Here is a 14,951-nt window from a genome sequence, read left to right on the forward strand (position 1 = left end):
TGGGGGCGTGGCTTAACCCGCCCCTGCTCCGCACCGCCCTCTTAGTCTGATGCCGGTCCGTTGATCGGAACCACGGAGAGGCACGCGCTCAGACGCGCGCGGAGAAGCAGCAAGTCAACGTCGGTATAACTGTCACCAAAGTTTAGACCCACAGCCTGAAGCCGTGACAACCCCCCCCCCGCATCATTAGCTGGGTGAGTACGAGACGGAGCCTCCCCCCCCGCTTTTTGTGCCGGTTCTGTTCGTCTCGGGGGGGGGGTTTAACAGCCTCTTGGGGAAAGTGTTTCTCTAAACGAATGGCACCGGGTCGGGGTTCGGGATCCGGTTCGGGACCGATCAAAAGTCAACTTTTCTTTCAAAAGTTGACTTCTAATATGAAAGTTTCATATTAGAAATTATTTCATATTATTAAAAATTTCTCCTCTTTTGTGGTCGTAACTAACTAACGGGATCTTTCCGGTCCAACGGTCGAACCCAAACGGTCTCATGACCCACTGATCGATGTGAGCCTTCAGCGGACCGTCGGTCTGTCTGCCGGTTAGTCAGCTGTTGACGCGCAGGTGTGAGGGGCAGCAGCTGGGCGGGATTTGGGGGTGTCGCTTGTTGTTGTTGTTGTTCCTTCCGGAACGCGGTGGAGGACCCGCACACACCCGTCTCCTATTTGGCAGCAGCTCGTCCGTCCTGAAGGAGTTTGGTGGCTGTCCCTCCACTGACCTGGACTTGTTGAAACACATCCACATTCCTGAGGCGCATGCGTCAGACTGTCTGCTGATCTTTCCTCATCGATAATTTCAGGGTGTTGCCAGCAGAAGTTACTGTCATTCTCACAAAACCCTTCAGCACATTCCTACCTTTTCCTTTCATTTGATCAAACTGGAATGTCGGCGGCATCCCATGGTGGTTTCTGTTTTCTAGAAGGGGGACCGGATGGTGTGTTCCAATTATCAGGGGAATTGGACCAATAAAGCCTCCCTGTTTTTTCCAGAGTACTGGAGAGGTCCGTCGTGGTGAAGAGAGAGCCGAGCCAGGAAGCAAAGGTCTTAATTTACTGGTTGATCTTGGTTCCAGTACTCACCTATGGTCATGAGCTCTGGGTCATGACCCAAAGAACCAGGTCCTGAATACAAGCGGCTGAAATGAGCTTCCTCCGTAGGGTGGCTGGGCGCTCCCTCAGAGATGGGGGGGGGAGAAGCTCGGTCACCTGAGAGTTCGGAGTAGAACCGCTTCTCCTCTACATCAAGGGGAGCCAGATGATGTGGCTCGGGCATCCGGTCTAGACGCCTTCATGGGGAGGTGACCCTGACATGTCACTTTGATAGACACCCTGACGAAAACGGAGGACATGCGGGACAGACCATGTCTCTGGACTGGCCTGGAAATGCCTCTAGACTCCCTCAGATGAGCTGGAGGAGGAGGCTGGGCATCTTTGACTTCTGCTCCGTCACATGGTCCTGGATAAGTGGAAGAAACCTAAGGATGGACAGCGTGTTTAGGTTTTGTTGAATTAATCCAAGTTATTCTTTTAGTCATTTAGAATCTTCAGGATTATCTTACTTTCATTTTTTCAGAAAATGCTGTTCTTCCTGTGTCAGCATTTCAAATCCTCTACAAACTCCTAAGTTGAGATATCAGATGTTTGCTAAAAGCCTGAATGTGAAAGCTTTGAAGACCAGGAGAGGTGAACCGTAATGCCTGCTCCTCCAAACCCTCAAACTCTCATTTCTTCATCTGACGGCGGTTCTTCTCAGATCTTCCAACACTTCCAACCAGTTGTCTTCTGCCTTTATTGTTGTCATTCATTGGACGGCTTTTGGACACAGTCATTCTAGGAATGTGCAACAGTAGAGCATTGTCTCCTCTATGATGATGATATCAATGAAGACGTCCCATTGTGACTGAGTGATCCAACCAGAGCCGCAGGTCAACTGGAACCCTTTTCTTGTAGACAGGCAGCCTCTGCACACATTCCTTCCACAGCACACACAACAGCAACTCCAGTTCCTTGCTAGAGGGGCATTTCCATCCGCACGCTGCTGGCTGTGGCTTTTTTGTAATCAACAATATGTGCAGTTTTACAGCCGGTCTGTCTGCTTTTGTCTGCAGCTGTGAAGTTCTCAGAACACTGAAAAACGTTTGTCTCTTCTCTGCAGGCTTCCATCATCATGGCTTCCAAAACCAAATGGGAGGTGTTAAAGGGCCGTGTAACCAAAAGCCCTTCTTCAGACGCAGACGCCATGCTGGAGGCAAACATGGAGAACGCCGAACCTGAGCTGTGCATTCGCTTGCTGCAGGTACAGCTGCTGGCTCCTCCCTGATTCTGACACTGTCCAGGTCTGAAGCTCAGAGTTCTTTCAGTGATAGAAACTGCCGTGTATCCAGGTCCCTACAGAGGTGAACTACTCAGGTTTGAAGCGCCGTCTCGAGTCCAGCAACGAGTCTTGGATGGTTCAGTTCCTGGAAATGCATGGTCTGGATCTCCTGATGGAGGCGCTGGAGAAGCTGTCGGGTCGTGGCTGTGCTCGCATGTCGGACGCTCTGCTGCAGCTCACCTGCGTGGGATGTGTTCGTGCCATCATGAACTCCTCCTCAGGGCTTCACTTCATCCTGGACAACCAGATTCATATCAGGAACCTGATTCAGGGTGGGTGAAGACGAGACGGCCGGTTCTGTGGGTCCAGAACATCACTGCTAACCCTAAAGATGCATGTTTGCACAAAGGGCACAGCAGAAGTACCGCAGGAACAATCTGAGCTCCACCTCAGGTTCCTCTGTGCTTTAAATCTGAATCTAGAACAGGTTTCTGTGGATGACATGTTATAGGCTTAGTTCTGATGTTATTCAGAATCCTTTTTTTTTTTTTTTTTTTTAGATTTTATGAACATTTATTTAACTTTCAGCTGTATTAGCATCAGCGGCTTAAGATAATTTTCTGGCTTTATGTTTGTTTTGTATGCTTCTATTCTTATATATTTTTTAAATGTTTTCATATTTTTTGTGCAAAATTTGGGTTTATCCAAATTTTTAACATTTATTGTTTGTTTCCTCTTCAGATTTTCCTTGTAATGAAGCTTTTGCTTTTTAACTGGGAGACTTTGTAGTCTCAGAAAAGATCTACTTTGTAGATTTCAGTGTGAAATCATCTTTTAAGTGTCAGAAATAAGCTTCAGCTATCAGCATCACAAATTGTTTTTGCACTAATGGCACTATAATAAAAAAGCAAAGGATTTAATGATGGCTACTGCACCAAGACACGTGACTAGCTTGTTTTCTTCTGACCTTACGGAAGTTCAGATGGGTTTTTTTCACCCCTGCCCTGCTTCTCTGCAGCTCTGGACACGTCTAACCTGATGGTAAAGAAGCAGGTGTTTGAGCTGCTGACGGCGCTCTCTCTCTTCCACCCTCGGGGATGGGAGCTGACTCTGGATGCCTTCAGCCACTACAAGGTCACACCTCATCCTCCTCCTGCTCCTTCTCAGCCATCTTCTGTTTTCTTTACTTTGCTCTTCAGCGAAACATCTGATCCCTCAGAAACCCCTGCCCAGATGTTGGAACACAAACCTCCTCAGCTGCACATAATACCTGTTTGTTTTGGACAATACTGCATAAAACCATTTCTCTATCTAAGGCTCCTCTTTCATGGCGCAGTCCTCAGCTCCATCTAATCCCACCTTTTTCCTATCCACCTTTTCAAATTCTGCACAAGATAAAACAAGCCAAGTGAACCCATGTGTGTGTGTGTGTGTGGTCCTCTGTGTTTGTGTCCAGAGCCTGAAGTTGCAGCAGTACCGCTTCAGCGTGATTGTGAATGAGCTTCAGGCCACTGACAATGTGCCATACATGGTGACACTGATGACCATGGTCAACGTGCTCCTGTTGGAACAAGAGGAGCTGCTCAGCAGGAACAGACTGCGGCAAGAATTCATCGGTACGCTGTCATTGCTCACACGCTGACTATCCCAGTTAAATGAGGAGATCTGGGCCTAAAACAGGGCCGGTCTTCTCAGCCATCTCATCCTGTCCACCCAGAGGTTCTTTCTGAGGGATTTACTTTTAGATGATGGGGGAAAAAATCCAGACTATTTTTCTGTAATTTATTCAGGCCATTAAGAAGCATTTTAACGAGTTTTGACAACATTGGGGCCCATCATCAGGCTCTGCATTCAGTTTCAGAAGACATTTTTGAAGAAAAGCAGCTGGAGGCATTCAGAACATGTAAACTGATGTGCAGGACCGACATCAGTGTGTGTGTGTGTGTGTGTGTGGAGAACACAGATGACCAAGAGTGTCCAGCCAATGAGAACCTGCTAGAACGGGGAATATTCTGGATATGCCCCCCCCCGCCTTAGTTTATTGTTAAGCACAGATTCAAAACTGAGGTTGTGTCCGTGTCTTACACAACAGTTGGGGGTATCGAGTTTGGGGTCAGAGAGGACTAGAACAGGGCAGCCAAACTGAGAAACAAAAACTCTGGAGCATCTGTCATAAGACCACAGGATCGGGTCAATGGCTCCAACAACAGAATATGGATTTTGGCTTTTAACGGTTCCAACAGGAATGGAGGAAAACAGACAAAACTGTCTCAGAGACGTTCTGGAGAAGCTCTTGCTAGCTTTAGTGCAGCTCCTGAATGGACTCCTGCAGATGGCGGCACACACAAAACGTTGTTGTGTCAGGAAACCTGGAGAAAAACCAAAGCATGTTTGTCAGACTCATCTGTCCAATCATTGAGATTTAGTTTAACTGAAAACTGTAATATTCCAGGTCTGCAGCTGTTGGATCTGCTCCACAGAATGAGGTATGAGCTCACCTTCTTCCACAGTCCAGCTGCTTCCATCAGAACGGGATGCATCTCTGTTTTCTGTCTCCAGGGAGACGGAGGATGTGGATCTGAACATCCAATGTGATGATTTTCAAGATTCTATGGCAGAGGATGAGGAGGAGATGGAAAAGCTGTATGGAGGGATTGACATGAGCAGCCATGAGCAGGTCTTCACTTCACTTTTAGCTAAGGTATGGCGTTGGAACTCCTCTCCTCCTCCATGTCTTCACACTTGACCTAACACTCCCTTCATGGTAAATGGGGGATATTTATAGAGAGCTTTTCTACCTGCTTTGAAGGCCCAAAGAGCTTTACAGTCACACACATTTACACATACTGATGGCGGCTCCAATGGCGCCAAACTCAACCACCAGGACCGATGTGGGGCTCAATGTCTTGCCCAAGGACACTTTAAAACATGCACGTGCAGGGCGGGAACTGAACCTGTGACCTTCCAATCGACTGCACTACCACCGCCCCAATTCATCACCATTCCACTAATTTCACACAGAATATCCACAGGTTTGTAGTTCAGCGCAGACATACCCGCGGTCTCTTGACGCAGGACTGTTGTTGGTTATTTAGCCGTGAAGCTAGATGCGACAAAACATGTTAAACTTTTGCTGCAGAGAATTCTCAGAAACTACCATCACATCCTGTCGTTGTCTGGTTGGTGTCCAGGTGTCCACCAATCCGTCTGGCGTCCACCTGCTGTCCATGCTTCAGGCCCTGCTGTTGGTGGATCCGGAGAGATGCGACATATGGTCGGCCCTGGAGAATCTGGCTGGACGAGCCACGCTGCTGTCTGACGAGTGTGAGTCTGACTTAAGCATCAGTCCCCTGGTCTGATGAAAGAGGATTTTACCTGACTCCTCTTTTCTAGCTCCATCCGATTCTGCAGCCTCTGTCCTGGAAAGGCTCCTCCCTCAAAAGCCCTCTTCAGCCAATCACAGGGTCCAAACAATGGACAGGGCGATTCAGGCCCAGCTGCAGGGCCCCCTTCCTGCTGCTGACCCCACATCATCACCCTTACCTGGCACAGGTGCTCCTCCCCCTCCTCCTCCACCACCCTTACCTGGCACAGGTGCTCCTCCCCCACCTCCCCCTCCTCCCCCACCACCCTTACCTGGCACAGGTGCTCCTCCCCCACCACCCTTACCTGGCACAGGTGCTCCTCTCCCTCCTCCTCCACCACCCTTACCTGGCACAGGTGCTCCTCCCCCTCCCCCTCCTTTACCCGGCATGACTCCCCCTCCCCCACCACCCTTACCTGGCACAGGTGCCTCTCCTCCACTGCCTCCTCCCCCTCCAACGTCGGGGACCATCATTACTGCTCGTGAGGCTCACGTTGTTGGCAGCTCGCCTTACTCCCCCTCCTCTCACATGAGCCCTGTCCCCTGCCCCAGCCTTAGAATGAAGAAGCTGAACTGGCAGAAACTTCCGCCTAGGGTGGTGACAGGTGAGCTGGTTCTGGTTCTGATGTTAAATGGCGTCTATTGAGCTGGATTGGGACAAGAACTCTTCCGTCTGTTTGTAGATCATCAGTCTTTGTGGACTTTGGATCCTTCAGAGTTTGTGGAGCCAGATTACTGCAGCATTGAGCAACTTTTCAGCTTCCCTCCGACTGAGACCAAAACCAGAACCAAAACCAAAACTGAGCCCAAACAGGTATTGGATTATTTTTTTTAGTCATTCTTTGTAAGAAGACAGATGTACTGTTGGGTGTGCAGCAATAGCTGAGGCACATCTGATGCTGCTCTTGTAGCTCCTTTTCAAGCCCCTATGCCAAACTCTATTAGATGATTCATGAACAGCGTAGAGGCTCAGAGTTAATGTCGAAGGTGGAGGAAGATCCACCCATTGCACAGTTTGAACAGTGGATGCTTTTATGAACAGGTAAAGACGCTTGAATAAACATTTGTACAGACTACTAGGACACTAGATGTTTGATGTGACGTATGCTGCCGACGCTTCAGCAAATGCTGAGAAAGCCGGCCTGTCTCGCTGTCATGGGATCTCCTTTAAGGAATGACCCAGCCAAACCTCTGGACCATGGAGTGGTGTCTTCACATTTTGGCTTTTCACACCATCTGATATGTTTCAGATTTCCTTCATCGATGCCAAGAAAAGCCTGAGCCTCAACATCTTCCTCAAGCAGTTCAAATGGTGAATTTTCCTGTCAACACAAACTCACCCGCACCTGTTACTCTCCACACCCCGCCTTACCTGTTCTAGCCAGCAGACACCTGATAGCCCACATCTACATGTGCTGATCTCTAGTTTTCCACCATGTCTTCACAGCTGTACCGTCTCTGTTTCTGTTGACCTTCTTCATCACACAGAGTTCCACAGTATTTATTTCAACTAATAACCATATGAATTTATAATATCTAATCCCCCAATTAAACTAAGTTTTGCATTGACCATATATCTGCAAAATCCAGAATAGTTAGTTTAGAAATGTCGGACTTTTTCATGAGCTGGCCTCAGCTGTGGTTTAACAGCCGTCTCCTTTGTGTTTCTCACATGCAGCTCCCATGTGGAGTTTGTGTCCATGATCCAGAGAGGAGACAGATCCATGTTCGATGTGGAAGTCCTGAAACAGCTGAAAAAACTGCTTCCAGAGAAACATGAGGTCAGAACTTTGTAAACCAGAAGGTCGAGTTTGGTTCAAACAGGTTTACGCTGCAGAAGAACAATGATGAGGTTTCCAAACCAAAAAACAAACTATACTTTATGTCTCGGACTAGAAGATTTATTCATGACACACATTTATTCATGGATGTGTTCATTTTAACAACCACTTAGTAAGTGATTTTTGAAATGAAATAACTCAAACAGAGACTTTGACTACGATTCATAACACTTTTGTTACAATCGATACAATCGGAGCTGTAACTGTGATGGTGGAGGCACATGAGTCAAAGTGTTTCCTTCACATGCAGATAACATTTCTGAACACAAACACTTGAACTGTCTTTTCATATCCCTGATTGGCCTGATTGAGCACTACCCCCCCCCCCCCTCGACTAAAGTCCCCATCCAAAGCCTTTGCTACAGTGCTGAAGGAACTAGAAAAAGAAAAAAGACTCATCTATTTGTCTTTAGATTTATAAACTGAACGTTCATTTCAAATGCTGAACATTTCTCTTCCTCTTGTGTCTTCTTTGTTAACTGCAGCAAATCCAAACTAAAGGGTTTTACACAAAAGTCTGACAATCCTCATGAAATCCACTCGGTGCAGAGATTCTCTATTTGCCCCAACATTGATGCCTAGCTCCTTTTGTTCCTTCTGTTCCCCAAAGACTTGCACACTTAAGGTTCTTTTGGGTCTTCTAATGTTCAGATAGGAGTGTAGATCACATTCTACAGTGAAATCAATAAGGTTTTAGGTCACTTGTCCCATTCCTTTATAGCCAGCAGCTCTGTGTTCGCCTGCTGTTTGTTTCTTCCCCCCGTCTTATAGTAAAGGTCAGCTGCTTTGTTCATCTTCAGGTGGAAAACCTGAAGTCTCACCAGGCGGACAAGGACAGGATGGCAACTGTGGACCAGTTTTACCTGCAGCTGCTGGAAGTCCCAAAGTATGAGGGAGGGGACAGTTGTGAGTCAGGTCCTCTCAGCGAGCTGTGCAGGTCCACTCATGTGTGTTGTGTCTTGCAGTTACAAGCTAAGGGTGGAATGCATGCTGCTGTGTGAGGAAAGTGGCTCTGTGTTGGAAACGCTGAGACCCAAAGCTGAACTGCTGGACCGAGCCTGCAAGAGTCCGTTCAAACACGCACACACAACTGCATGCACACACTTTAACAGGCACACACAAATAGACAAGCACACACAGACACATGCCCACTCACACAAACATTTATGCACACACATGCTGATGTACGGTCATACGGTGTGCACTCGCACACACACAAGTGCATACAGGCACACCCACATAAACACATATCATCCACGTCAGCACACACACGTGCGTGCACTCATCAACAGAGCTGGTGTTTGTGTTTTGGAGCTCTAATTGGAGTTGTTGTGTTCTTCAGGTGTGAGGGAGAGCACCCGGCTGCCCAGCTTCTGTAAGCTCATCCTCAGTGTTGGAAACTTTCTTAACTACGTGAGAACCTTCTCTCAAATCTTTTTTATATACCTGAAGCTTCCCACACACGACCAAAAGTTATTATAGCGTGACACACACATCAGAAACCGTGAGGACGGACGGATGGGGTGGAGTGTTCACTGTGGCTCTCTCTGTCAGGGAACTCACACTGGGAATGCCGAAGGTTTTAAGATCAGCACTCTGCTAAAACTGACAGAAACCAAAGCCAGTCAGTCCAGGATCACGCTGCTGCATCATATCCTGGAGGTACCAACCGGAGACTTTGCTTGGACTGCTTCTGAGAAATGTGTGCACTCCCAGAGACCCTAAGTGACCACTGGTGTTTGTGTGACTGTCAGGAGGTGGAAAAAAACCATCCTGACCTGCTGCACCTGCCTGAAGACTTGGAGCTGTGTGAAAAGGCTGCTGGGTAAACTGACCACTGTTCAGGCTGCTTTCTGCTGCTGCATGAATGTCATCATTAACCACAGGAGTCTCAGGTGAAAGCGTGTTCTGCTCTGTGTGTACAGAGTGAACACAGAGGCCATCGAGGCTGAAGCAAACAACCTCATCACTCGGCTGAAAAATTCCCAGAACGACGTATCTTCTTCCTCTGAAGATATAAAGGAGCAGTACTTGTCCATTATCCAGGTGAGACACTGTGGACTCCACCCCCCACCAATCATGTGTGTCAGACATGTCTTCTTCATCTGTTGTGTGACTGCAGGACAGTCTGAGGGCGTGCCAGCAGCTTCAGCAGGTGTTGTCCTCAATAGAGGGCAGGAAGCGTGACCTGGCTGACTACCTGTGTGAGGACGGCAGCAGGTTTTCCTTGGATGACCTCTTTGGCACCATTCGGACCTTCAGGGGTCAGTTCATCCAAGCCATTAAGGTGGGTTACAGTTAAATAGGTGGGTATTGGCTCTTTTGGAGAGTTCTGTTGTAGCAGGTAACCTTAATAAAGTTGGTTTTTATGTAGGTATTTATTCTTTTTTCAACCTTCCTGCTGTCACATGGCTCATGCCCACAAAGCAAGCATGCTTATATTTGGACAAATTTTTGCACATGACAGACATGTTTATATTTGGTTATTTTGCCGCCTTATGCACTGAATTTTTATAGCAACATGCAGCTGCATCATAGTTGACTTGCAGATTTTTCCTGCTACACTTCTAACAGCATGGCTGCTCTCACCACAGCAAACAAGTAAGGACTTAAAGCTGATCCTTGGTACAGTCCCACCCCTGTCTTCTCCTCTGTTCTCCAACGTTCTTCTCTGTATCTGCAGACCACAGCTCTTCTCTCTAGATCCAGTCATAGACTTTCTCTAGACCTGCAAAGAAGCAATGCAGCCCCTTCTGACCTTCTCTGTTCTTCTCCAGAAGTTTCTTCAAAGCAAATTTTACATCTGTGGTTCTCTGTCTTGCATGAAACCATACTGCTGTTCACAATGTCCTCTTCTGGCTTCAGTCTGGCTTCTTTTACTCTTTCCAATGACTTATTGGTGACTCATCAGCTGTTATTCCTCTATAGTTTCTCTGATCATCTTCTTATTCTGCTTGAAAATGGAACCAGAGAGTTTCTCCTCCGTTCCTCTCCAAGATCTTCTTAAACAGTCAGAAACATACAAACATCTTCTAGACTCTTCCAGACCTCCACAGGAATGTTCTCAGGACCAACTGTCTTTCTACTCTTCCTCCTCTTATTCTTCCTGATCTTTGGTATTTCCTGCTCTTCTTCTCCTCTTTGCTCTCTGACAAGTTCTTCATTCATTGGGTCTTCAAAGTTCTCCTTCCATCTTTCCATCACACTTGTAGAACCTGTCAACACATTTCCATCTCTGTCCTTGATCATCCTAACTTGATGAACATCTTTCCATCTGTTTCTCTGTCTCACCTGTACAGATCCTCCTCTCCTTCCTTTCTGTCCACCCTGTTCAAGTCCTCATTCGACCTTTATTTAACCTTTACCATCTCCCTGTACACCTGCCTTCTTTCAGAGTTCCACTTCTTCTTAGCAAACGTTTTCTCCTTACCAAACTCCTGAACTTCTTCAATCCACCACCAAGTCTCCTGATGTAGAGGACATATGCAGGACATACATTAGATTGTTTATAATATACTTTACGTTGTTTAACACCCTTTGTGGCTCCACCACCACTTCAATGTTACTGGTAAACAGAAAATGGGTCCCATGTCTGTGGTTTCCTTGGTGACACCACCTCCACCTGTGAATGCCTACATGGGGTCCAAGAAGGACCAACCTATAGCAGCAGCATCAACCACTTCAAGAGGCTGAACAAAGTGATGAAGAGGTCTGGCTGTGTTCTGGTTGCTGCTCTGGAGCTGATCATCCAGAGAAGGAGCCTTCATTAGATTGAAACGGTGGTGGAAAACCTCCACCATCATCTTCATAACACGATAACTCAAGCGTCTTCAGTCAGAGCTTTGTTCAGCTGCAGGAGATCCTCCTCACAGCTGTGATGAATCTCTGCAGGATGTGATAAGAAGACTTCATGTAACACCTGATTTACCCTCAGGGATTAATAAACTATTCATAAACCTACTTTAATTTGACATCTCCACTATCCTTTTACCTCATGGGGTAGCTAATGTTACTACATTCACATGGAACCCAAACTTGGTCTGTTTGCTGTCTGCCCATTTGTAATCTAAGTAGCCCACCGAGTCCCTATGTGGGACCCCACACATGTTGACTGGGTAACTCTGAATAAAAATTGTCTCTTGGAGCCCATTGAGCTGACTATTGCTGTAATTATTGGGGTATATAAATAAAATTGAATTGAATATAAGAAAAGATGGAAACTCACCAGTGGACACCTTTTTAAAAGCAATATATCAGATGGCATCACTTCAGATCTGAAAGTTTAGACCAGGCATGTCCAAAGTCCGGCCTGTGGAGCAAATGTGGTCCGCATTCAAATTTCCATCAGCCCGCAGGTTCCTTTCATGAAATCAATATGTGGCCCCCAGCTCTGTTGAATAACTGTATGATTTTTTGATTATGGTTGGCTAAATTCTGTTATTAACCTTAGTGAACCTGTGGCAATAATGTCCCAGGACCCTTCTGTGATTCTTTTTGGCTCATTTCTAAAAAAAAGAAAAATAATAACAACTGTGTTCCGGAGATTTGGGACATTTAATTTGATATTGGGAAACAAGGGGGGGGGGCAGGTTTTCAGTTTATTTCATTAGCCTGCGACGAAAGCACAGATGCAGACTGACACCACTCGGTTATTATTTGAGATGACACGAATGTGAACGCAGAGCCTTAAACGCCAAATGATCAACACCATAGTAGTTTGTACTTCTGAGATGGCTGTTTTCATGATTTACATTTAGATGTGAATATTTATTGTTGGGCAGAAATGTTCTTATCAGCAAAAATTAGCAATCATTATTTTATCCAGTTATCTGCTGACACCAATGTTTCTGATGTGATTGTGAACTCTTTTCATTCATCAGGATAATGAAAATCGAAGAGAGCAGGAGAAGAAGAGGAAGAAACGAGAAGAGGAGAGAAAACTCAAAGGAGAACCAACCAACCAGATCAGTTAGTCTGCAATTCCACCTTAACACAGGCTGCTGCCGAGCAGTAAGACACAAACGTTGTTTGTACTCATTTCTCAGTTAGGAGGGATGTGGATAGGCAGGACGAAGGCTGCATTGTTGATAACCTGCTGGCTGAGATCAGGAAAGGTTACAGCCTGAAGAAGACCAGATCAGGAAGCAGAAGAAGCGGCAGATTCCAGGGTGAGGACGACTGAGATGGACATCAGACATTTGGCGCCCGTTGTTCTCATTACTGATGCTTGTTTCCGTCTCCAGGACGTCCCACTGTAAGGAGGATGACAGATGTTCCTGATCCTATAAGGGAATCTTGTGAGTCCATACAGACACTTGAGGTCTCCGCAGATCCAGAGCCAAGATTACCTAAACCTGGCAAAGAACAGGACCAGTCTGACACCTCCACCCAACCCCAGATGCCCTCAGAGAAGCTCCTGGTTTCCACAGATACAAAACCTGAATCTGCAGAATCCAACAAAGATCCTTCAAGTGCCGAGAATTTTTGTGCAGCTGTCGCTGCTGCTGCTGCTGAGACAGAGGAGGATCAGAGCCAGGACAAAGCCCAGGTCTCTGAGGCTAATTTGGGTTCTGACACCGTAACAAGAGGTCCTGCTGTACGGGAGGAAGTCCAGCTCAGCACAGAGGAAGGAATCAAAAGACAACACTCCAACTCAGAAGAGTCAACACAGGAGGATGACTACGAGCTGATCGCCTCCTTAGAAGTGCCAAGCACCAAAGAGGACCAGACCGGCAGTCCAGGACCTTCAAAGACATTAAAGGCTAAATCAGGTAGAGTATATGGTGAAACGAAAGCAGAGAGATGAGACCGATTAGAAGGGTCTCCATGAGGGAGCAGACCAAAAACATTTGGGTCCTTTTTTTTAGATCTGTGCAGATATTTCATCTTAAAATCAAAATATTGGCCAAAATGTGAAACTGCAGAAATTAAACAGATTTCTAAGCTTTTCTTATTTGTCTTTACAAATCTCCACCCAGCTGTGCTTGCAGCTGTGTTCCCTCCATCCTCTTCCCTGCCTGTGATGTGCTTTGGTTTGACCTCAGATGCCCTTCCTGTCACAAGCCTCTGCGTTTACCTGGACTTGTGACACGAACAGACTAGATTGTGGCCCCTCGTGGTTGCATTAATCCCAATAACTCTCATTTCTCCACGAGGGTCCACATTAATAAGCAGTGGACACATAGAAGAGTCAGGTTTAAGCAGAAAAGGTTTAGTTTTTACTGAATAATGAGGCTTATGAGTCACAGTTTTTTTCACTGTGCTTCATTTGACCTCTATAACTTGTGAAAAATTCTTCTCATGTTTTTTCTGCTAAAGATTCTATGTGCTTTGCAGCCTTTATAACCTCTCATGTTCGTTGTTGCTCCTTTTCTGCGCAGGAGCAAAGGTTCGGGGCAAACATTCAAAAAGAAAGACCTGCGTTCTTCAGTGATGTGAGTCAACACACCGGAATGATTGTCTGAACAGGAAACCTCACTGTCTGATGATGACTAAACTCAGCTAAAGCAGCATGGAGACAGCATCCTCAAAACCAATGTTCCTGGTAGCAGACGTGGCATTTGTACTTCTTTAATTTGAATTTGCCTTAAAACGTATAAACCGTTCAGACATATATTTATAATAAACAATTAAAGTAATGAATCGCAGCATATTTTTTGACAAATGTTTTTCCCCCACTCTTTTTATGTCTGTTCAAACACCTGAAATAGTTATTTTTCTTTAGTCACAGGTCAGAGGAGGGGAAATTGTGTCCTTGGCAACACAACTGATTGTAAAGAAATGTGCAAAATAAAAAGTGATGCTCCTAAACAACAGAAAAAATTGCTGTTTTTAATTCACCAAGGAGTAGTTTCAGACAGTGGAAGGGAGCAAAGCTTTGTATTATTGTGTTTGTCTCTCTCTCTCTTTTTTTTACACCGTTTTACTATTAGTATTCTGCATTTGGAAATAAATGTACAAAAATACAGATGTAAAGAGGCTTCCAGGAAGAGCATGGGCTGCCAGCACCGCCCCCGGGCTAACACACACACACACACACACACACACACACACACACACACACACCTACAGGTTACTGTGGTTTGCAAGGACATTTTTCAGAAACAAGTTTGTTGGTTAATTATAAGGACCCCACTTTCTGTCTTTTCTACCAAGAAATTAAATACTTAAAAAAATCTATTTTGGGTCATAAAACAAAGAAATCACTTCAAATTTAGTTTACACGCAACACAACCAGAACTGTAGCTATCTGACTTTATGCATACTTATGAGGACATGTATAATTAGGTTATTAAGTCCCGCCTATGACAAAAACAGACATTTCAAGGACTATGAACATTGTAAAGACAATGGCTTTAATGCTCCAAAGGAATGCACCCCAGTCCATTGTGGGGTCAAACACAAATGCCTTTTATCATATAAACACTGCAATGTCAA

At 45.9% G+C, this 14,951-nt stretch overlaps 1 protein-coding gene across 2 annotated transcripts; it reads left to right on the plus strand.

Moving 5' to 3' along the window:
* Positions 1–14,336, plus strand: LOC101164771 (inverted formin-2). 2 transcript variants are annotated; one of them, XM_023953035.2, is made up of 24 exons: positions 1–194; positions 2,151–2,291; positions 2,380–2,641; positions 3,328–3,443; positions 3,766–3,925; positions 4,762–4,795; positions 4,869–5,010; positions 5,501–5,633; positions 5,703–6,278; positions 6,357–6,487; positions 6,924–6,985; positions 7,352–7,454; positions 8,315–8,400; positions 8,480–8,580; positions 8,857–8,927; positions 9,069–9,176; positions 9,269–9,339; positions 9,440–9,560; positions 9,637–9,801; positions 12,395–12,482; positions 12,560–12,682; positions 12,758–13,285; positions 13,895–13,948; positions 14,239–14,336. In XM_023953035.2, exons 2-23 carry the CDS (start codon positions 2,163–2,165, stop codon positions 13,945–13,947), a joined length of 3,363 nt encoding a protein of 1,120 aa, XP_023808803.1. In that variant the 5' UTR covers positions 1–194; positions 2,151–2,162; the 3' UTR covers position 13,948; positions 14,239–14,336. The 2 variants fall into 2 exon arrangements, with proteins under 2 accessions (XP_023808803.1, XP_078799239.1); XM_078943113.1 differs by lacking the exon at positions 1–194 and adding an exon at positions 991–1,037 and having other exon boundaries at positions 13,895–14,336.
* The last annotated feature ends 615 nt before the right edge of the window (positions 14,337–14,951 follow it).

The sequence above is a fragment of the Oryzias latipes genome, chromosome 24 (assembly GCF_053564925.1).
Source record: "Oryzias latipes strain Hd-rR chromosome 24, Olatipes_Hd-rR_3.1".
Lineage (NCBI taxonomy): Eukaryota > Metazoa > Chordata > Actinopteri > Beloniformes > Adrianichthyidae > Oryzias > Oryzias latipes.